We start from the raw sequence: 23,383 nt of genomic DNA, 5'->3' as shown, positions 1-23,383 counted from the left end.
TAGTTAGAACAGATCATGGGCGCTTTGTTTTGATCCTAAATCATTAATTGCCTTTAACCACTGACAAAACAGTTGATTTTTGGTAATTTGGTCACATATTGGCATTTCCTCATGCCCTCCCAGAGTTACAGAAAGCGAATCACAACTAGTCCATAAGGCCACAAGTATTAAGAAGGAATCCAACAGAAATTTGAGAAACAAGTGGACAAAAACTTTGCACCGTAATTATTTACATCGTATTGCAAACTTCTGTTCGACTGTTTTAAATATCTTCTCAAAAACGATCATTCCTAACAACACCAGAGGTCGAAAACAAATTTTGAACTTCGTACGAAACACTTGAAAAAACTGGTGAAATGAAAATGATGATAAAATTTTATCTGTGTTTGGACAATTTTTCCGAACTTTGAAATTTATTTTCTCGAGTTCCCATGAGAAATTGCATTTGGTGTTACTTCAGGCTACCATTTAAATCTTTAGCCTTGTAAAAATGTAAACAGGACTGTAAAATACCTAAAGTTATTCAGGTACCATGTTTTTGTACACTAAAAACTGAATTTGCTTGATTTCCTATCAGATTTTGTCTTAAAAACTCAAGCACAGCTACCTGAATATCCATGAAGTGAAACAGTAGATCATGTGGCACAGCCAGGTGTATCACAGTGATCCACATGATTTGTCAAAGTGATTACTTATCCTGTTGTTATGACAGTAATTATATGTAGGTCAAAATTACACCAAAGATAAATACCAAGTCTGTGTGGAATGAAAGGTACTGCTATGCTCTGCTCATAGTTGGCTTTCTTCCCTTTGAACATTGCACTGGCTGCCACCTTCATGTCCAGCTAAGGAAACAAAGTGTCCCAAACCATCAGGACTTATACATTTACACACAGCACTTTTCTGCACAGCACTATTTACTTTTCAATTTGCTACAAGTGGAAATGTAAGAAAATAAATTGCTTGACTGTCTTGTTCTTTGGGAAAGGAATGGCCCATAATTTTTTGGAGGGGGAAGGGGGGTGGTGGGTGGGCAATTTCCAAAAATAAAAAATCCTGCACAGCAAACATTTCTGAAAAAGATTTGTGCAAGAGGATCCATGCATGGGGAATAAAATTTAAGCAAGTGCTTTCTACTATCCAGATCCTATGTTTGATTTTAAAAAAAGGATTTTTCAAGCTTTTGCCCACCACAAAAGACCATGCACAACCTAAAGGTGAAAAAATAAATTCATGCCCCAGAAAATTGCCCAACCCACCTCAAAAAATAATCATCTGTCTATAAGGTCAAGACAGCAATCTCAGACAGACAGTCAGACTGTGATGTGATGTGATGTGATGTGATGCGATGAGCATAGATTTTTCCATCATACATTTAGTACATTTGCTCAAAAAAATAAAATAAAATAAAATAAAGTAACAAGATATTCATTAAGAAACCAACCTGAGCTTTCCTCTCAGGTGTGACACTTTTAACATATTTCCTAGCAAGCTGAAGAGTGTGCATCTTGTGCAGTAGCTCAGATGCCTGAAACATTACAACAAATACTCATTCATTGCATCCTGTTTCACCAGCCACACTTGTAAAGCCCTTCTTTGCTGAGGTAACCATTGCATAAAAGTCATACCTTTGTACATGTTGACATTTCTCCACGAGAAGATTTGCTTCCATGATAGCTCAGGACAATTTTCTTACAATAGGTTGTTACGAAGGCTATCAGTTAAACTTTGACACAGGTTTGTTTTAGTGGATAGAAGTTGCATTGAGAGAAAGCCAGAAGGTGATGTTACACAAGCTGATTTTTAATGCCAATTTTTAATCTACGTTACAACACTGTTGCAGGTTTTTAAATCGCTTTCAAACCTGCAATATGCTGCTGCAACGAAATGTTGCATCAAAAGTTGCCCTTTGTGCCATGTTACACAATCACCTTTAAGGAATTGATTAACTTCACATTTGAGGACTAATTAAATAATATTGCTTATATTAAAGGAGGTGGTCATATGGAGAAGTTGTTAATAAGTGGGGTTCAAGTGTACTAATCATTCTTAATTATGAGTAAATGACACTTAAGAAGATCAATCACAGCTGACTTTGTACAAATAATATTACAGTGTGATCTGGTAATACTTAGGTATAGGTTTACCAAACTTTAACATGGCTGTCAGAAATTTGTTTCAGTAACTCAAATCAATGTACACACTAACCTCTACCATTGATCCAGGAGGCTTTGGCCAACTCTTGTCTAAAACACTGGTAGGCAAACTTTTTGCAAGCAGGAGAAGGTGGGACTTCCTCACATATGCTACAAACTTAAAAGGAAAGATACATGTCTTTGGAAGAATAATATCAAGAAAACTCTAAACAAATATCACACAACTGTTATTTACCTTTTGGTCAGACAGTAACAATGAGTAACTTGATTATTAAACAACGACATCTTTTCTCAGTACAAATATTATTACAGTTGTAGTACATTTAAGCATATTAGGTAAAAGCTGACATGCACTCAAGTCATGTATTTGACTCACATCAACATTATCCTCACTTGCAGGCTGGTTTCTTGTTATGAATCCCTTGATAAACCTTAGACGATCAGGAAAGAAACAGCATGAGATCTATACAGCATCAACATTGTAAGTACTAGATAAACTAAAAGTGCAAGTTAAACTAAAGTAAGAAAGCATATAGTTAACATACTTGCGTATCCGGTGTGCAGCTTTTCTACGTTGTTCAAGCAGCCTTTTGGCAAGAACCCGTTTCCAGTGTTTGGCAATGACGATGGTTGCCAATCGCATTGTGACAAATTTCTTTCTCTGATAGTAGCCCTTGAATTGAGCCTGGATAATTGTTGCTGTTGTAAGAGATAATAACAAACTGTGCATTAAGGTACAACAAAACATTTATGTTACTAAAAAACAGGAAATATGAGCTTTAAACACTATGCACTCTTTGTTCACATAAAATTTACAACAACTTTCACAAAATTGGAGTGTCTGACATTGGTAGCATTATCTAATATTTTCTGAGCTATGAATGCAACATACCAAGCGCAGGCTTCTTAGCTTGAAAAGCATCTTCTGTAGCAAACAATGTTTGTGGAAATCTGATAAAAATTTTTGACCTACCAAACAAAATCCCAGTCAAGGTCACTTCATAACTACAAACAATCTCATGTACAACTACAGCATGGGCCATTCTTGAATTAACGGAATTATTTTAAAGGCACTTGGTTGAGAATTTAACAAAACCACGGCATGCATGTATTGTCCTTGACATTACAACGATAATATAAAACCATGATATAAATCTTATTGATCAAGGGCGAGAGCTGTACTAAGAATATACCAGCATGAGGTCTTGATGGTACATGCACTCGGTCTGTACAAAAAAGACCCCAAACTTCAAGTGCGTCATTCTGATTTGGAGCCAACTATGTGTATACTCATGTCTGATATTTACAGTCAAACCAAGTGAAGCATACCGCTCAAGATTACATTAATGAATTGACTATTTGAATATTGTACCTGCTGGTTGTTTCAAGAATGCAATAGTGAATTGATTATTTGAATATTGAACTCGCTAGTCGTTTCAAAAATCAATATTGAATTGATTTTTTTGAACATTAAACTCATTATCCATATTCTTGGAATGACTAGTGGGTTCAATTTCCCAATAATCAATTCATTATTGCATTCTTGAAACGACTAGCTGGTTCAATATTCAAATAATCAATTCATTAATGTAATCTTGAGGGGTGCGCTTCACTTGGTTTGACTGATGGAAAAGAGAGTAGAAAGAAAAAGAAGAAAAACCTTTTATGTGAAGGCAAGTTCTTTCAGAACTATAAGCCATAAATTGGCCAGAAAATCTCCAAGAGTGATATGATGCAGAATGCATGAATGCATGAATGATGCAGGATCATTTGAAACATTTCCCAATACTTGGAGAATATTGGACCTGCAATAGAGCAATTACTGGTACTTTGCCATGGCTAATCAACATAGGCTTGCTTCAAAAGCAAACTTTCTCTGCTCATGTTAGAACTTTCAACATAAACTCACTTGCCAATCCTATATTCATCAGGTTTGTAGTTGAGATACTTGCAGATTTTTGTCACTCCTTCACCTGGTTCACCTGGTTAAGAATAAAACACAATGTAAATATTAGGTTTCATGTCAAGTAACTCTACCACACTTGCTGTAAAAATGATAAATCAAAAGTCATGTTAGTGCTGTGTTAGTTCTGAACAAATAATATCATACAGAAAAAGCAAGGTATGATGTGTTAAAAACAGTTTCTACACCTCTACAGCAATAGAGAAATGTGAATAGTGTCGCTTTTGTCCCATGATATAGAGTCAGCTATCAATAGTTGTTCATGTCGTTTCAACCACTATATTCATCGTCTTAATAAGATGAGTTGAATGATTACCCCTTGCTATATGTAGCCTGAATAGTATAATCATGTGTTGCTATACTTATTTGGCTCATTTTGTGCATTGCTGTTTGTGCATTTAAATCCTCAATATTATTCCAACTAGTAAGGTGTTTTGGCTTCATAGGTCGGCTTTCAGAATTGCATTTTCTCTGTTTTTTTTTTTTTCTTTTTCAAAATAAAATGCTTAATGAAATCTTTCTGTAATGGACGCACAGAGAGATGTCCTCTATTTCTCAATGTGAAACCATGAATGACCATCTTATGAAACAAATGAATTTTGATTACAGAAAAAAAATTAACCTACCATTCCAAACTGGCCAAGTATCTGGACACAAACACTTGTACCTGTGGTGGAGAAAATTATTAAAATTAAATACTACTGTTTCAAATATGGAGAATGAACAAGAACAAGAGCAATCTCGTTCCCAGAACCCACGTGTCTTTTGGTCGGCGCCAAGACATGGAGCTCTGGAATAATCAATTTCCAGACTCCAAGATTTTAGGAGTTCCAGTTTCATGGTGCATACGTGCCTTGGTTTACAACATGGCAATCTCATTCCCAGAGCCCACATGTCTTTTGGTTGGAGCTGACCAAAAGACGCGTGGGCTCTGGGAATGAGATTGGAACAAGAGCATGTACCTTTGAAGGAAGAATGGAAAAGGTCTACGGTAGGCAAACCCAGCCCTCCTTACTCTCAAGTTCTCCATTAAACCAAGGTATTTTACTTGATGTCGCACAAGATCGTCTTGAAAGACAGCTGTATTAAAAATAACATTCTGCTTTAATGCAATGCTAAAACCCTAATAAATGTATGATTAAAGATTTGGGGAACCATTTCTAAGATTACTGTAAGTACATTTAGTATTTGGCATTAAGAAATTCCTTCATATTAGGTTTAACCTAGTTTTCTTGCAATAGCATAACTTCATTTAACTAAGAGACAGCAAAAAGCTGATCTGACTGGATACAATGTAGTCTCAATGCATGAATGCTACCACTATTTATACCATGCCATAGAAAATTCAGTCCATCAGAATACAGGAAAGCTGTTGTATATTTGACTAACTTCCCATTGTGTACTGCATGTGTGTTGCATTGACTGTGTTGGCCACTGTATTTTCTACGGCATGGTATGCCTCTCGTGGTATACCATGGAGTATCCCACTTCTCACACACCGCTGGGAGCCATGCCAAGCCAAACCACACAGCCTGACCTTTATTAACATAAGAACCCAGTAGTCTTATAATGACACAAAAAAGTGGCTAGAGAATAATTTCACGTCAACTTAACATATTCTACAAGTACTTCACGGCTAGGTGGGTGGGGCATGTCAGGCAATGGCGGATGGCAAAACAAGAACTGAAACCTTACACAAGCCACGTGACCTGAAACCCCCCGCACACCTGTACCCAGACTCCCAGCCGTGTGAGAAAAATGTTTTCTGCTTCTTTCGTTCCTCAGCCAACGGAAAACCACACTTGTCACTGGTATTTTCTTGGTAAACACTCACCTTAAGGCTTGTGTGTACACCAAGAAAATATGTCAAGTGACTCATGGGATATTCCATGGTATACCACAAGAGTGTTGCATAACTAGTATATATTGAATTTATTGTCTACATTAACAGTCTGTATATATAGGCTGTGAACTGTAAATTCCTTCACATTTTCACTTTTCCAAAAAGAATGTATCTAGTGCACAGTTCTCACAGACCTTCAGTGAGAGTGATATTGGGCCCATTAACCTCGTAACAGACTGAACACGTTCATGAATGTACCTGCTTTCTTTGAATCATTTGGTTTGATGCATCTGACGTAAGATGGTTGTTTGCACATCAAGATTGACATCAGATTATTTAAGCTTGCCTTGAACTGAGTTCCAGCCTAATAAGCAGTAAAATGGATATAATTATACATTAATTATGTATACTATTTATCATAAGATTACTAACATGAAATTGAGGGGTGTGCAGAATAAGGCCCCGAGTGACCGTTGATGTAAGTCAATCTCTCCTCCTGTCTCACAAGTGAATACAAGGCAATCTCAACGGAGAACCTAGCAATTGATCAGAAGTTATTTTGAGCTTTTTCCAGGCATCCCTTCAATTGCTACTAAGTCAACAGGCAAGGCAGAACACCCGTTCTCAATGTAAGAACCATTGTTGCTTCTTGTGGACTGTTTTCAAGCTACTGACAATGTCAAAAGCAATAAGTAACAATACTTCAGCAATTGATCAACTTGATTGTCCATAAAACCAAGTTAACAAGCTATCTCAGATAGTGCATCTAAAAGAACTTTATCTTAGATAATATTATGTAATTCATAATCTATCTTTACTTTCCCAGACTGTAACCATCTACATTCTTTTTGGATGGGAATTTGTGTTTTTTCTAGCTAACTAATTTTAAGGTTTACTTTGATCACGAATATAATTTGTCCTTTGAAAGACTGATGTAAGTAACTTATATATCATGATGTAATTTGTTTAAGAATTGACTTGATTGTATCAAGGGTTCCTCCCTTACTGTTTCTGGCCTTTTCAGTGACAGCATTTCTTTCTTGGGAAACACCTCTGATGTAATAGAGTTGGTACTGTTACACATGGCCTTGCAAAAGAAAAATCACAACAGAACATTTAAGCTGGACGCAACAGAGACTTAAAATTGTTCTCTGCAGAAAAGAAGCAAAATAAGCACCCCTATTGACTATGTAGAGAAAAAGGTTGTTCCCAAGAAACTCTTGTCTATAATGCAAAAAGCAGTTTGTATATCTATGTACTGCTTTTTGGTAATTTTACCTTCTTGAAATGTTTTCAGTGATCAAAGTGAAAGTTTTGACAAATATTCCTAACATGCATACCCAATCTCTTTCAGATTCTGTAATCAGTTGATTAAGATTGTTGTTTAATTTGCAATTCCCTCTGAAAGTGACTGCAATATGAATGATTTTTGTTGTTGATGACTCCAGTTAATACAACAGCCAAACTAAACAAGTAAGAAAAGTGATATGTACATGAACATCATCAATATATGTGAACCCAAAAACAACAAGGAGTCATGAAACTCTTTACATCAACTCACTTCTTTCAGATCTCGAAACAGAAGATTGTTGTTTTTGTCCATAAAACCTGCAAAAAAAAAAATTAAATATTGAATTATATAATAACTGGGATGTTGATATCAAATCAGCTACCCACACTTTGCTGAAACGTAAATATTCTACTACTCTAGAAAGGTAACAAGGAAGCTTAAAAATTAATGACAACCTATAAACAACTAAAAAATTCTACATTAGCTGGAATATTTAAACTCCACTTACCATTCACACAGTATGTTACATCACCAGCATAGTGCTTCAGTCTGAATTCCTGAAAGGAAACAGACATTTAGTCCGAGGATAATAAAATATTTGTTACATAACTGAGGTTAAGAAGAAGATAAAAAGAAGATATTGAATTACAAATTTAAAACATGATTGAACTCAAACCTCTCTTTCAATAGTTTTCCTCTCACTGTAGCCAGATGTTGCATGGCTACAAAAGAGAAACAATAGACAGAAAATATTCAATCAGTCAATCAACTAAACCAACCAACCTACCCACCAATTAACCAATTAATCAATCAGCAATCAGTCAGTCAGTCGGTCAGTCGGTCAGTCATTCAGTTGGTCAGTCGGTCAGTCATTCCGTCAATCTGTCAGTCAGGCAGTCCATCAGTCAGTCTGTCTGTCAGCCAGTCAGTCAGTCTGTCAGTCCGTCAGTCAGTCAGTCAGTCAGTCAGTCAGTCAGTCAGTCGATCAGTAGGCCCAATCAGTTGTTCAATGCAGCTCTGAATCCAATTACACAATTAAAAAATTATTAAGCTTATTAATTATTAAGCAAACAAGAATTAAGCTCCAGTTAACTGTCTGTGGAATGGACAGGTAAAGTGTCTACTGGCCAGGAATTTGATTGGCTGAAATCGATATTGACCGCGGTCTAGATTTTCCCATCTAGACCGGCATCTGTAGACCGGTTTCATTTTGCGTTGAAAAAGTAGCAAACTAAAATACAAAAATGTTCACCATTTTCTTTTATTTTCTTCTCAATCATTTATGGAAGTGCCAAAAAGCCTGATGACAAAAAAAGAAGTAAAGAGGACGAGCAAATTTTGGCAGGTTTATAAAGTTAAGTTCATCGCCGTTCGCTGTACTCACGACCTCGGTCAAGATTCTCCTATACAGACCAACTTAGCTCGGTTAATAAGAGCTAAATATTATTTCTGATTCTTACCTGACAAAATGAGCATGTTCTCCAATTGTCTTTTCCATCTTGTCAAGGAATGTCATATCTGATACTTCTCCAGGACGCAAACATTCCTCATCCTTATGGCCAAAAATTAATATAAAGAGACTCAAGATCACAACAGCATGCAATGAAGATTCTTTCAATTCCATTTAGCAAATTGAATATTACAAGAATAATCAATGAGTGCACTGTAACAAAACAGTAAACAAAACTTCTCTATAACAGCTGGAAGTGCTTAACTGAAGTGTATAACTGAAACTCTAGATGTTGAGCAATTCTACTATTAAAGCCATCATCATTAATGTTGTCTCCCAAAATAGGCAGTAGCCACTATCTCTTTACATTCATCACTGCAGTACGCTATAGACAAAGTAGCATGTGCAACTTACCAGCAATGCAATGATGCCTTGATGCTTGGCTTCTATAAGATCACAGATGATCTTGTTGTCAAAGTAATCAACCTTTTCCCACTACAACAACAACAAACCATTTTCTATTAAAACTACTTTGCTAGTTAAAAAGTTTGATAATAATAATAATAATAATAATAAAATATTTATATAGCGCCAATATCCTAAAAGTTCAAAAGCGCTTTACAGTTAGAAATATTAAAAATACTTAAGACTAATAAAGTAAAAATAAAAAAATGTCGCTAAAGAGTTATAAAAATGCTTTTTTAAAAAGGAACGTTTTTAGTTTATGTTTAAAAAGGGACACTGAGGAGCTGTTCTTGATGTCAGACGGAAGAGTGTTCCAGAGTGTAGGAGCTGCTACAGAGAAAGATCTTGCGCCATATGTTTTCAAATTGAAGTGCGGAATGGAAAGAAGTTCTTTAGAAGATGAACGTAGCTGACGAGACGGAGTGTAAGGAGTGAGAAGATCACGAACGTATGAAGGTGCCAGATCGTTTAGGGCCTTGTACGTGATGAGTAGAATTTTAAAGATGATACGATAGTTAACAGGAAGCCAGTGGAGATTAAACAAAATAGGTGTGATGTGTTCGTGTTTTCTAGAGAGGGTGATGAGACGAGCAGCGGCATTCTGGACATGCTGTAACTTTTTTAAAAGACAGTTTGGTAAGCCATAGAGTAGAGAATTACAGTTATCCAATTTTGAAGAAACAAACGCATGAACAAGTATTTCAGTGGTGGTCGATGACAGGTACTTCCTTATATTGCTGATATTACGGAGATGATAAAAAGATGATTTGCAAATACTTGCAATATGTTCATTAAAACGAAAATGATGGTCAAAAATGACACCGATGTTTCTTGCTTTCTGTGACGAGCAGATGGTTTCATCGACGACAGAGATTTCTTGAAGGGTTGGTCTCGGTAGATGTTTTGCGGAGATCACTAGAAGTTCAGTCTTATCCTTGTTAAGTTTAAGACGATTAATCAACATCCAGTGATCAATCTCACGTACACAGCGCTCGATGTTGGACACAGCTAAATCCTTATCACTGGGTATAGTTGGCTGAAAGGACAGATAAAGTTGTGAATCGTCAGCATAAAAGTGATAACTCAAGTTGAATTTTTTTACAATGTCTGAAAGGGGTGAAGTGTAAAGAACGTACAAAATGGGTCCCAACACTGATCCTTGTGGAACACCACATTGAAGAGCATGATCTGAGGAAGCTGCACCATCAACAGAGACATACTGCATGCGATTGGACAGATAAGATTTAAACCATAGTAACGGCTTGCCAGTAACTCCAAAGCGCTGTTGTAGATGGAAGAGGAGAATATCATGGTCAACAGTATCGAAAGCAGCAGAGAGGTCCAAAAGTAATAAAATTACCGTTCTACGTTTATCAATTGCTGTGAGGATGTCATTATGCACGCGAATGAGAGACGTTTCTGTGCTATGATACTGTTTGTAGGCAGACTGTAATGGCTCATTCAGGTTGTTGTTGTTAACATAGGAGATCAGTTGGTTAGCAACCAACTTCTCAATTGCTTTGCTGAGAAAAGTAAGATTCGAAACAGGGCGATAATTTGAAAACTGCGTGTGATCCAGAGAAGGCTTCTTAAGAAGAGGACGTAGCTTAGCAACTTTTAATTGAGAGGGTATTTGGCCAGATTGCAACGAAGTATTTATAATCTTGGTGATAAATGGAAGCAGTGTGCTCAAAGCATTTCTTGTGACATAGCCAGGAAGAGGATCAAGATCACATGACTTGGAAGATAATTTCACAACACATTTGCAGACTTCGTCAACATCTACCAAACTGAACTCATCAAACGTATAAGGACAGACCCGGTTAACTTCAGGAACTTGATGGATGATGAGAGCTGCATTGTCTAAGTCGACCCGTATTTTGGTGATCTTATCAGAAAAGAACTCGACGAACTTATTTGCGAGATCCGAAGGCGAGTTGCAGGGCGGATATGGTATATCACACTTTCTATGTAATAGACTGTCAATTGTTTTGAAAAGAAGTTTATAGTCCGTCTGATTATCACTGATCAGCTTAGTGTGGTAAGTTCTCTTGGAAGAACAAATTAAAAAGTTGACTACACGGCATTGATCAATAAACAACTGGCGGTCGACTGGAAGTTTGGTCCTTCGCCAACGCCGCTCCAGTCTCCTGCGATCTTTCTTCAAATTGTTTATTTCTTCAGAATACCAAGGTGCAGCCGGACGCAGAGTTATTGTTTTGGTTTTTACAGGAGCGTGGATATCAAGTATGGAACTAAGAACGCCATTATACTCACTGATTAAGTCATCAAGGCACGGAAGCGGTGTGGAAAAGAGACTCGAAAGACTAGAATTCGTGACATCAGAACCAAAACTATCAAAGTCAATTGAACGAAGTTTTCTAAATGTGATAAGCTTCTTTTCCAACACTGGTTTTTTAAGCATCAGATGAAAATGAACGGCAGCGTGATCAGATATAACAAAAGGAGAATCAATTGACAAATTAGAAACAATGTCATCATCTGATCTAGTGATAACAAGATCCAAAGTGTGACCGTCTTTATGTGTAGATCCAATTGTGTGCTGATTAAGATTGAAAACATCCAACAACTGAAGGAATGCGGCTACGTGTTGAGAATCACAAGTATCAACGTGAAAGTTGAAATCACCGACTATTAATAAGCTGCCAGGAATAGTAACGTATTGTTCCAAGAACGTGAAGAATTCATCCAGGAACATAGCAGGTGTAAAACCATTAGTATTCGAAGGCGGTGGACGATAAACAATGACAATTCTTATACTTTTATCAACCAAGTTCAATAATAAGTCGATGTATTCGAACGAAATAAATTTCCTGTGTGGTTGAAGCTTGATATTAAAGCATGATCGAAACAACAAGCCCACTCCACCACCATGAACAGGGCCAGATCTTAGAACATGATGAAATGAATAGCCTGTAGGACATAAATCGCGAATGATAAATTCATTATCAGTTTCTGGTTGCAACCACGTTTCCGTTACAGCAAGTAGATCAATGCAATGTTCAGCAACAAAGTCTTTGATGATAAGAGTCTTGTTGTTTACTGAACGCGTGTTAAGAAGGCAGAAATTTACAGGGCCAGTCGCCGATGTATTTCCTCTATCAAACGGTTGACGTGGTATTATTGTTAAGTTGCTGTGGTTTGAGCAATTAGAATTCTTTCTGGAATATGCAGATTTAGATCGGGAAATTGGATTTGAAACCAAAGTTTGAATATTATATGAGCAGCGCATTCTTTTCTCCTGAACCTTCCTTCCAGCTCTAGATCCCCTAAATCTCCTTTGGCGGAAATTGCCTTGAAAGTACATATTTCGTGAACAGTTCCAAAGAGGGCTCGAAACAAATTGCACTAATGGCGAACCAAGTGTAGAGTTGTTATAGGCATGATTCGTCATCTTTAATGTAGAACACATCGAAGACCTGTATCCTGGATTGACATCATGTTCACGATGTATTCCTACAGTCAAAGAAGGACTTGGACCAGGATTAGATTCGACATCCATGTGTATCGTCAGGTCCATTGTCGAAGGCACGGCAATCGAAAGATGACCACGTTTGTGCCATGTACAAATCGAGCGTGTAATTTTGTTCCTACTGTCCACAGTAGTAACGATCAGTGGAAGACCATAAAACTTCAAAGATAAGATAGGAGTGTCTTTAGAAAAACGAAAATTGATGCCAGGCAAACAAACATCAAATGAAAAACAAATAAAAATTGAAAAAATTACAGGAGCAAGGAAGCGTGTTGCAGCCATCTTGGGCGCATACAGTTTGATATTTAATTTTTCTCTGGATTATTTTTTGTCTGGTACACAAAAAACAGAGCTGGGTGGAAAGGGTCACTGTGAGAGTAGAGTATGCTGCCCAAGAACACAATGCACTGATTTTCTCCCTCAATGGTTCTCGAAACCCTGAATGCTTTATCAACAGTCCAGTGCTACCATTAGGCTACCATGTCTCCCATCTAGATGGATTAAGAGCCAAGAACAATACCTTGATCCCTTCCTTTCTGTACTCCTCTTGTTCCTCCTTTAACGTCAACTCAATGAATAGCTGCTGAAGCTTCTCATTACAGTAGTTGATACAAAACTGCTCAAAACTGGTTGGAATGGAAAAAAAAGAAACAAAGATCTTAAGGGTTAAATTTGATCCTTATATTTAAATTGAACATCAGAGAGGAATTTACCTGTTTGCTTCAAAAATTTCAAAACCATAGATGTCCAACAAACCCATGAGAGTTTTCTTGCCTCGATAAGACTGCAATAAAAACATAAAACCATTTAAAATAACAGAGAAAAAAGCATCTGTAAATAGCATATTGATAGGAGGAACTACCTGAGATCTTTTAATGGGATAAAGAAAGATACTGCTAATTCACAAGGATGGGTAAGTGAAACACTCTCAATTGTTCATTTTCCATCTTAAAGTAACTTCCATGGGAAATTTGAAACCAGGCACTTTGAATAATGATACAAGGCTAATGGCCCTGCCTCATAAAAAGCCTGCTGTTGCAGAAACCGGAAGCACTTACAACACAATACAAACTGGGAAGGAACGAAGGAAGGTGGGCCCCATGTATCCTGCGAGCATTGAATTACAATACAGGCAGCACAAGTGGCTAAAGAGATGGTAGAGTGATGGCAGAAGATCAAAGAAGAAGAGAGGAGCGGAAGAGTTGGAATAATGGACAAAAAGGAGACATGAAACAGAAAGTGATTACATTTTGAACATTAACCTTTCATATGCTCAACATGCCAATTCATGGTAATGACAACACTGCTGCTTTAAATGTGCAGAAGAAAGTACAACTCCTACTGAGCACTCAGACCAGTGAAATGATTGAGGTTTGGATTACGTGTGCTCCAGAATATGCTCAATAACCATTCTCATTGCAGACTCACCTTTACAAGATCAACAAAAATACTGCACAGGATTGCTCAATATTTAGACTGTACCTTGTTCACAAGAGAAGTATTGATCCGATGCACCAGCCAGGTAAACATCCTGTCATATACAGCCTTTGCCAGAGCATCACGAGCATAAATTGCTTGCTCACTTGTCAGTGGCGTTCTCACCTACAGAGTCATACAGAGATTACCTTGTATGAATTTTTAGAAAAGCAATGAAAATTGATTTACCGAGAAAAAACACTGAATATTACATTAAAATTTTTGATAAGATCTGTCATGTGAAAAAGAACTGTGTTCATAGGTTTCAAAGCAGGGCTCGAAAAAGACCCTTGCCCTTAGGACAAGTATCTCTCAAATAAAATTCTTGCCCTGGGCAAGTCTTCGTTTTCTTTTTAATGATTTAGTTGGCAGACAACTTGCCTGATCCCTTGCCCATCAGGCAAGTGAGGATGAAAAGGTACTTGTCCAGAAGGAGAATCTACTTATTTTTTTTTATTATTTGCAATAACACAAGGGAAACCAATGCTTACTTACAACACTAACTCTATTTACATATTGCTCTAATTATTTATACTATTTAAATTACAATATCTCTCAATTTGCGCTTCTTATCAATTACTGCTTTCTCTTAGCACGATATCACATATGGCTCGCTAAAACAAAAGATGATCATCCAAATCTTATGCATTTCATATGCACACTAAAATCACAATATGAGATAGAAACAAAAAGTGGAGACACAAAGAAATGGAAACCTCTTACAGGATATATGAGGATTTAATTAATATTTTAGGTTATATTTTCTATAGGGTTATCTATCTCCTACCCATTAATCTATTTCTAATCTCCTGTCAGATGCATAACTCATTTTGCCTTTAATGTACCACATGCCTTTGGTCTGTTTTTTATGTTTCTATACTACAGCCTCAAGCTGTAATGATAACTAGCTATTTTTCTTCTTTTTTTCTTTGCCCCTTGTCGTCACTGTATTTCTTAGTTGTGTAAGTTGTGTAAGTTGTGTAACTGTATTTGTTAGTAGTGTAAGTCATTTAGAATCTACTTATCCCGGACAACTGGATGGCAATTTTTTCAAGCCCTGTCAAAGGACTCCAGGATCCTGTCTTAAAATAGGAAGGGGGGAGGGGAAAGGGCTCTAGGGTCCTATTACATTTCTTCAGGAAATTATCCATAAGGAATAAAAAATCACCATTTTTATCATGGCTCTAAGAAGAAGAAAGCCTTGGGCTCTTTGCTCCAAAAAAAGAAAATTGTCAGGCACCAAGACTATATAGAACCCTCTTCCTTGTTTACAAAGTACATGTATGCTACCTGTGTTCCATCCTGTTGTTTCCAAAATGTTCAAAGTACCCACTAACTAACACATAAAGTGGGGATGTGATGGCCTAATGGTCAGAACACTAGATGAACTAATATCCTTGAGCAAGACACTTTACTCCCACAGTGCTGCTCTACAGCCAGGAAGTATCAACAAGTACAGTCTGTTGTACCTCTCCTTATGGGCACCTTTATAATACGGACACCTCAGTCTATATCACGAGCAGTTCACTTGTTCCCAAAGAAATCAGAATTCAGTAATATCTACCTCTATGATAGGGATACCTCCATAATCCTCCATAATCCAGGCCCTTTGGTGTTTGTATTAAAGAAGTTCAACTGTATGAAGGAAACTTATTGAGAAATCATAGGGGTGGATGGGGACCTGTAGTGTAGTGTAGTGTAGTGTAGCGGAGCGGAGCGGCGCAGCGTGGTGTGGTGTGGAGTGGAGTGGAGTGGAGTGAGTGGAGTGTAACACTGGTAGTTTATTGTCACTGTAATGTCGAGTCATGCCATGGAGTGCAGTAGAGTGCAGTAGAGTGCAGTGTAGTGATCATTACCTTATCTCCTCTAGTCTCTACAGTCCGACTGGTTAAGGCTTTCTCAAAGACCTCTTCTGAGCAGCCTAGAAGCTATAAAATACAATCACTGACTTAATAACTTCCAGTAACTTAAAATTTGCACTGTGTATTGATTTCAAAAAGGTGAATGGTGCATCATAGCAACTTTTACCTTAGAAATAATATTTACAGGTCTCCCATTTTCTAGTTTAACTTCACCATGTTCAATTTCAGGCTCCAAAAACCCAACTGTTCCCAGGTGGATGACAGAGGCAATAATAGCGAAGAGTGCATCTTGTTCTTCAGCAGAGAACTCAATAACGGACAGAGCTTTCCTCACACGCTTGAAGTCTGAGGCATCGTTTAATGTTTCCACATGAGTATCACCACCCTGACGAAATAATTTTCCAAAGAGAACTCAGTTTCTTTTATTTAAGGTTAATAGTCGAGACAGGTAAAAAAACTAGAAAGAATCAATCCATCGACTCCACGCACCATGAAATTCTTAAAGACATAGAACAGACCATTAAGCTCTGCATGTTTAAGTTAATTGTTTGGACCACAATGTACATAATTTGAACAAGTTCTGCCTTTATCTAGTTTTATATCAAGTATAGCGAAGTAAATGCTGCATCTGTGCTAAAGAAAGTGTTTAGCTGGTCAGTGTGGGTCAAACTAAAGTGGAAAGCGAAGTATCTGCAAGTATCACTGACAGATAAAACATAGTGAAAAGTTAATAAAGATGGTGAATTTTAAGCTCGGTAATGAAATGTGAGGGTGAATTAATCAACATGACACAAGCGTGGGACAAAGAAAAATCCTGAGTCCCCGACAGGAATCGAACCCATGACCTCCCGAACACCGGGTGGGCGCTCTATCCATTGAGCTACGAGAACTCATGGAGAGCAAGGCCATTTAACTGAGTTCATATATGATAGGTGTCCTGCATACTGCTAGGATCAACGCTGTCGAATTCATCGTGAGTAGTGAAAAGTTAATAAAGATGGTGAATTTTAAGCTCGGTAATGAAATGTGAGGGTGAATTAAGTTAAGTTAGTTTCAGTTAAATGGCCTTGCTCTCCATGAGTTCTCGTAGCTCAATGGATAGAGCGCCCGCCCGGTGTTCGGGAGGTCATGGGTTCGATTCCTGTCGGAGACTCAGAATTTTTCTTTGTCCCACGCTCGTGTCATGTTGATTAATTCACCCTCACATTTCATTACTGAGCTTAAAATTCACCATCTTTATTAACTTTTCACTACTCATGATGAATCCGATAGCGTTGATCCTAGCAGTATGCAGGACACCTATCATATATGAACTCAGTTAAATGGCCTTGCTCTCCATGAGTTCTCGTAGCTCAATGGATAGAGCGCCCGCCCGGTGTTCAGGAGGTCATGGGTTCGATTCCTGTCGGGGACTCAGAATTTTTCTTTGTCCCACGCTCATGTCATGTTGATTAATTCACCCTCACAGGTAAAACATAAATTATGCCATTGAGGTAGAGGTGCAAAAAATATTCTTTCTTGTATTGAACAAAGAAATAAGCACAGCTGTGCCTGTTATAAAGCTTTTCCAATATACCTGGTTGAGGTAAAAATATTTTAGACTTTCTCGTTCTAACTGAAGCTTCTCCAGCAACTCGTCACTACCCCCTTGCAATAACTGGTAGAAGATGTGGAAATTTCTTTCACCTTAGAAAAAAGCATGAAAAACATCACAATATGGTAGGTAGTTAGTTAGCCAAGGGATGTAGGGAGGTGTAGGTAGGTAGCCAAGAGAACCTGGCAGGTAGGTAGCTAGGTAGGTAATGAGCAGGTTACATCTGCTTGGTGACTCATTAGACTTATGCTTAACCCTTGATTCTATAGCATTGTTGACAGGCATGGTGGCCTAATAGTTAGCACGCTGGTCTATGGATCGAGCCTTCCTTGGCCGGGGGAATTGTGTTGTGTCCTTGGGTAAGACACTGTACTCTCACAACAGCATTATCCACCCAGGTATATAAATGGCTACTGGCAAATTAAATGCTGGAGGTAGCCCTGTGATGGACTAGCATCCCATCCAGACAGGAGAAGAATACTCCTAGTTGTTTCATGCTACTTAAACCAATCACTTGGGCCATTTTCTGATGCAGACTTTACCCATAGCATTGAGTGACAAGTTCAGAACAGTGATACTCCCTCTGCTTGTAACTGATTTGATGCTAAAGGTGTAGCTATAGCGATCATGAGCCACTCCCAACATCTTATAGTCACCTATACCTGGAAAGACACTCTGAATAAAGCATCTTGCCCAAAAACACAACAGCTGAAGTGCTGGGATGAAATCCTGAACCAGTGGACTCAGGCTTCAATTCCCAAGAAAAGCTGTGGTGAGTCACCTGTGTTTGAACCCTAGCTGAGGTCATTGCTTTGTGCTTCGTGGAGTGAGGCAGTTTACTCTGCCTCACACCAGCAGTGAATTCAATGCTGGGAGTAACTTTGAGATGGACTAAAATGATCCCATTTCATGGGGGAGTAGAACTACTTGCAGCTTAATGCTATGGAAACCAGACTGAAGTTAGGCATAGTAAAACACTTTTGCCTGATGCAGACTTTTTGTTAACCGAAGTTAGGTTAATGGGTGGTTCCAGAAAATTTCAAAACACCATCCCAAGGATGGTTTTTGGAAACTCCACAGGAGAGGGAAGTCTCAGCAAACAAAATATTTAAAGGAAAGTATAAATCAAAACTGGAATTTCCAAAGGGATTGGAGGAAGGGGAGTTCAAACCAAAATTCGTTAAGTGGGAGGTGTATAGATATTTTCTGGAACAACACAGTGAAACCATTTGAATACTTGTAATAAGATGTTATCACTTAAAACTTTCCATAATTTTTTTACTTTACTGTAAATTTGCCAAAATACAGGACAAACCTTTTGCCTGATGGACAACTCTAGACTTTTCCAACAAATAGTTGATAATATGTCCTCCAACCGGGGATCCCTTTAAAACACATAAGGAATTTCAACAACTAGGGATTATGCTCCTAGCGATTATGAAAGTACAGATGTTAGTTTGCTATTGGGTATTCTTGAAACAATAGTCTACTTTACATTGCTAGAGCACATGAGTGATAAGTAATCAGTGGACGTAATGAGTAGGATATCAACAGTATGGTGTATGCTACACATGTAAGCAACTGTAATTTCATCATATGCTTCAACTAACAGAAACGTAAATGTAAAAGTGTAACTGCTTCCAGCTTTCAGATTGGCCTTCAGTAGCCATAAGTATTTAACACTTACCTTGAAATCAAACTGAATGTCCATGTACTTGCCAAATCGACTTGAGTTATCATTTCGATTGGTTCTTGCATTGCCAAATGCCTAAAGAAAAAAACACAATGTTGATTCATTAATCAAACCAGAAATTTATTACATGCTGAAGTTTAATACTTTTGACATCACTGCACTGAACATTTTCCAAAACTGTCAGAGTCCTCATGCAATGTTGTTGCATGCAACAAGCCACCTTTAGATGCTCTCTGACATGGCCGATTAGCTAGATTTCACAGAATAGATCAAATAGACAACTGTTTGCAGAAGTGTTTGCAGAAAGTGTTTGACTCAAACACTTTTTGACCTCTTTTAATTACCTCTAAAACAGGGTTACTTTGAAGGAGTCGGTCTTTGATTCGTTCCACGTCATCTGAGTAAGTACTGATTGCTGCCAAATACTCCAATATCTTCTTAGATGCTTCTAATTATAGTAACAAAAGAATTTATCGTTGTTAACAGGACTGAGAATATTTTCAACTCGAGTGTCTAGCACAAAATTGTTTCACAATTTAGTACCATATCACATACATCTGCCACTGAACTAACCACGTTTATTTACCTGTCTTTCCAGCTCCACTTTCCCCAGAAATTAACACACATTGATCGATTCTCTCCTCTTTCATTGAACGGTAAGCTGCATCTGAAATGGCATAGCTAGAAAAAAAAAACAAAAAACAAAAAGAAACCTCATCATCCTGCTCTACCTTCCAACAAAAAAATCACAATTTTATAATGAAGACTTATAAATGACAGCTGTCAGATTATGTCCTAAATTTTTTCTTCTTTTTTGCTTATAAATTATGTAGGCCAATTTCTTCTGTATTTTAAAATATTTCTAAGGTGGTGCCAATGCTGAGGGGGCCCAACCTTGATGTTATAAGAATTTTAATATCAAAACTAGCTTATGACATGTATTAACTTTAAATCCTATCCGAGATATTCTTTTTATCTCGGAAAGAAACATTAGTGATCTAGATGTTTAAACTTCATATTTTAATTCAGAAAATTTGAGCAATTGTTGGAATTAAGTCCTTAATGGTGATCTCTCTTCAACTTTCATCAACTTTCTTGTTAGACAATGTGAGTGACACTTCAGTCATGATTCATGAAATAAGCTTTTATGTGCATGTTTCAATAAGCATTAGGATTTTCATGCAAGGTTAAATTCTAGGGATGATTTTATGTTACGCAATTCACAGTTGCTGTAGAATTAAAGGCATTATCTGCTGTGTGATGTGTTTTAAGTAAAGCAGTGCCATTATTTTGATCTCGTTCTTCCAGTAAATGTTATGTCAAAGGTCAGAGGGTGTTTAAGACACAAAATGATGAAATGATGAAAAATGGTAATACAGGAAAGAGTCAATGTGGGATACCGGTTTCTGTAAGGATTAACCCTTACAATCATTGAGAGCTAACCACTGTTGAGTCATTGGCTAATGGGAGCACTAGTTAGGTTAACCAGAATGTTACTCAGCTAGGTAGATTATGTGAACTAAAGGTATCCATACCCTCAATTGACATCTCCATCAATATTCGGTCAATATTTGATCAACATCTCGATTGACAGTCAGTTGAGAGTCAACTAATTTTCGCAGACACGCCATGGAGTGTTGATCAGTACATATATGAATTTGTTGACACTCTGCCAACCATCAACCAACTGTCAATCGAGTGTCAATCAAGTGTTGATTGAAACGTCAATCAAGTGTCAATCTAGTGCCGATCAAGTATCAATTGAGATGTTGATCGAGTGTCAGTCGAGATAATGATTGAGTCTTAATTGAGAGTCTACTGATGGTATCAATCAACACTCGATCGTGGATGCCTTTAGTACACGAGACTCACGCAAACAAATTCAATCTTACGCTCTCACGCTGAAACTATTATTTCTCATGCATTTAACATTGCCTGCTGCTTTAGTGAAGTTCCTTCATAATAAACTATCTTTTATGATATAATTCATCCTTGTTCTGTCAGTGATCAGACTGACACCATGTAGAACAAGCGTTATAACATGTTAATTTGACTTCTAGATAAATGTAAGTCAGAATGTTAAGAAAGAGTTGATATTGGTCCAATAAAAAGAAAATTCTGCGATCTAAACAGTTGCTTTTAAAGCATCACATTTCTGCTCAGAATGAAGGAAAACACATCTTAGCTACTTACATTTTTCAAAATTTCCTGGGAAAGCATGCCCCCAAACCCCCCAAGCAGGGTGACACCTGCAGCTTCACAAACAACGGCTACGCCGTCAAAGATCTCACTCTTTACCAACAAATCAACTTGAGAATTCAGTTATTGAGCGTATTTCACCAGAAGTTGCCACCAATTTCATGACGTCAATTTCCCGCCAAAAAATGTCAAACCTAGCATAAACGTCACTTTTTTCGCACTCTTCTTTTTAATTTATCCTATTTATCCAAGTTTACTTTTTTTAAATTACGTCACGAATTTCTGCGAGTTTTGTGCATGGCAAATGATGTGTGAATATTTAGCTGGAAGCTTATAATGTCCAGACAGACTTCCCGTTGCGCGAAAAGAGAGAATGCTCCATCTAAATTATAAGGCGGGCAAAACCTTTGTCAGCTCTTAGTAGTCATTACACGAGCTTTAAGCGAAAAAAAGAGAGACCTTTAGTACCTTCCCACAGGCGTGAGACATTATACGCCTAAAGGCGCCGGCGTTGGCAGATTTGCACGTGTAGTTGATCTGCTCCAAAGACACCAAACGGCCCTCCCTCCAAACATAAACGAATCGCCGCCATACTTCTCTGATAAAGTAGTTACCAGTCTACTTGCGCACCAATCCAAGATGGCGGTCGCACGAAAACTTTTACTCATGAAACATTTTAAAATCTGATCACCATTTAAATCGCTGGTTCGAAGAATTGTACATACCCCGAAGCACCAAGTATAGTTCAAGTATTACATATGTAGTTTAAAGGTTTTCAATGCCATTGGTGCATCGACTCTTTCTGTAGCACATCGCAAGTTCAATTCTTATGGCTTCGATTTCACTGCCTAAGATCGCTGTTCATCCTGCTCTAACAACGAGAGTTGATCAAAAAGTTGGCATAGCTGTTAGCAATCTATCTCCAGAACAGTTTGTTACTCTGCGAGCCCGAACCATCGACGATAGCAAGATTGCCTTTGAATCATTTGCTCAATACAAGGCCGACAAGAATGGAGAAGTATTGGTTTCTTCTCAGCCATCTCTGGGTGGATCATACACAGGTGTTGAACCGATGGGCTTGTTCTGGAGCGTGAAACCTGTTACGCGACCTGATCGTGACGATTTGTTCAGAAAACGAGATGTAACAACACCTTTGAAAGTAACCTTAGATGTTTACGGAGGACACGATCAAAGAGAGTTTGAAGAAAGGGACAAGAAGGCTAGCGTGACATTGCTAAGAAGTTACATGGGACCTGGCGTAACCCGATGTTACATGGAGGAAAACGGATTTTATGGGACTCTGTTTCTACCACCTGGAAATGGACCCTTTCCAGGTGTTTGCATTTTAAATTTACTTTGAACTAGAGGGAAGTTACATGTAATTAAGTATTGAAGTGAGAGTAAGGGAGGTCTGGGGAGGGGGCGGGGGGGGGGGGGGGAGAGGAGAAGCAGGAGCGCAGGAATCAGGTTAGATAGGAAAAAAGAAATTGCAATATCACATAATATTATAAAATAGGAAAGGTAACAACTGGTGATAACCACTAAGGACTGAAGTGGTAATAAGGTACAGGGAGAAGTATGTTCAAGCCCTCCATCTCCTCCACATGAAAGATTATTATCATTTATGTAACATTCCTGGATCAATAAGTCATAATCAGATAATCAGACCACACTTTAAGGTCATTCCTCTCATTTACATTGTGCATCCTTACTGCGTATAATTTATGGCGTCATTAGCACGCGCTCAAGCACGTGCACATTGAAAACATGACGGATTTGCCTTGATATTGAGCTCTGTTGGTTGAAAAATGGCTCTAGCTCACTAACGAGCACGGGCACCCCAATTTTTTTTTTCCACTCATTGTAATCAACTAATCATAAGCTTTGTGTGAGAAAAG

General features: G+C 37.9%; 2 protein-coding genes across 4 annotated transcripts in view; one reads left to right on the top strand and one right to left on the bottom strand.

The window, feature by feature from the left end:
* Positions 1–23,383, bottom strand: part of LOC110066162 (unconventional myosin-Ic-like) — a 46,026-nt gene that overhangs the window by 6,904 nt on the left and 15,739 nt on the right. For 2 of the 3 annotated variants that reach the window (XM_089280539.1, XM_089280538.1), the window contains exons 4-29: positions 19,873–19,967; positions 19,631–19,734; positions 19,281–19,361; positions 18,909–18,978; positions 17,576–17,685; positions 16,166–16,384; positions 15,994–16,065; positions 14,144–14,263; positions 13,375–13,445; positions 13,182–13,287; positions 9,118–9,198; positions 8,714–8,805; positions 7,930–7,975; positions 7,762–7,810; positions 7,524–7,570; positions 6,969–7,049; positions 6,221–6,326; positions 5,082–5,199; positions 4,746–4,786; positions 4,066–4,138; positions 3,049–3,125; positions 2,702–2,855; positions 2,533–2,587; positions 2,209–2,313; positions 1,445–1,528; positions 752–845 (exon numbers count right to left, since the gene is read on the bottom strand). In XM_089280539.1, coding sequence (XP_089136665.1) covers positions 752–845; positions 1,445–1,528; positions 2,209–2,313; positions 2,533–2,587; positions 2,702–2,855; positions 3,049–3,125; positions 4,066–4,138; positions 4,746–4,786; positions 5,082–5,199; positions 6,221–6,326; positions 6,969–7,049; positions 7,524–7,570; positions 7,762–7,810; positions 7,930–7,975; positions 8,714–8,805; positions 9,118–9,198; positions 13,182–13,287; positions 13,375–13,445; positions 14,144–14,263; positions 15,994–16,065; positions 16,166–16,384; positions 17,576–17,685; positions 18,909–18,978; positions 19,281–19,361; positions 19,631–19,734; positions 19,873–19,967 — 2,351 coding nt within the window. Of the gene's footprint in view, positions 1–751; positions 846–1,444; positions 1,529–2,208; positions 2,314–2,532; positions 2,588–2,701; positions 2,856–3,048; positions 3,126–4,065; positions 4,139–4,745; positions 4,787–5,081; positions 5,200–6,220; positions 6,327–6,968; positions 7,050–7,523; positions 7,571–7,761; positions 7,811–7,929; positions 7,976–8,713; positions 8,806–9,117; positions 9,199–13,181; positions 13,288–13,374; positions 13,446–14,143; positions 14,264–15,993; positions 16,066–16,165; positions 16,385–17,575; positions 17,686–18,908; positions 18,979–19,280; positions 19,362–19,630; positions 19,735–19,872; positions 19,968–21,953; positions 22,117–23,383 lie in introns of those variants that run through there. The other variant, XM_089280540.1, reaches the window with a different exon arrangement.
* The window catches only part of LOC110066116 (acyl-coenzyme A thioesterase 5-like), a 2,546-nt gene continuing 1,425 nt past the window's right edge, over positions 22,263–23,383 (top strand). The window contains exon 1 of the mRNA XM_020773313.2: positions 22,263–22,819. Coding sequence (XP_020628972.1) covers positions 22,315–22,819 — 505 coding nt within the window. The 5' untranslated portion in view covers positions 22,263–22,314. The remainder of the gene's footprint in view (positions 22,820–23,383) is intronic.

Source organism: Orbicella faveolata, unplaced genomic scaffold, assembly GCF_042242905.1.
Source record: "Orbicella faveolata isolate gen_17 unplaced genomic scaffold, um_ofav_v1 contig_47, whole genome shotgun sequence".
NCBI classification, from domain to species: Eukaryota; Metazoa; Cnidaria; class Anthozoa; order Scleractinia; family Merulinidae; genus Orbicella; species Orbicella faveolata.
Note: the sequence above shows the minus strand (reverse complement) of the source record. Positions and strands in the feature narration are given on the sequence as shown.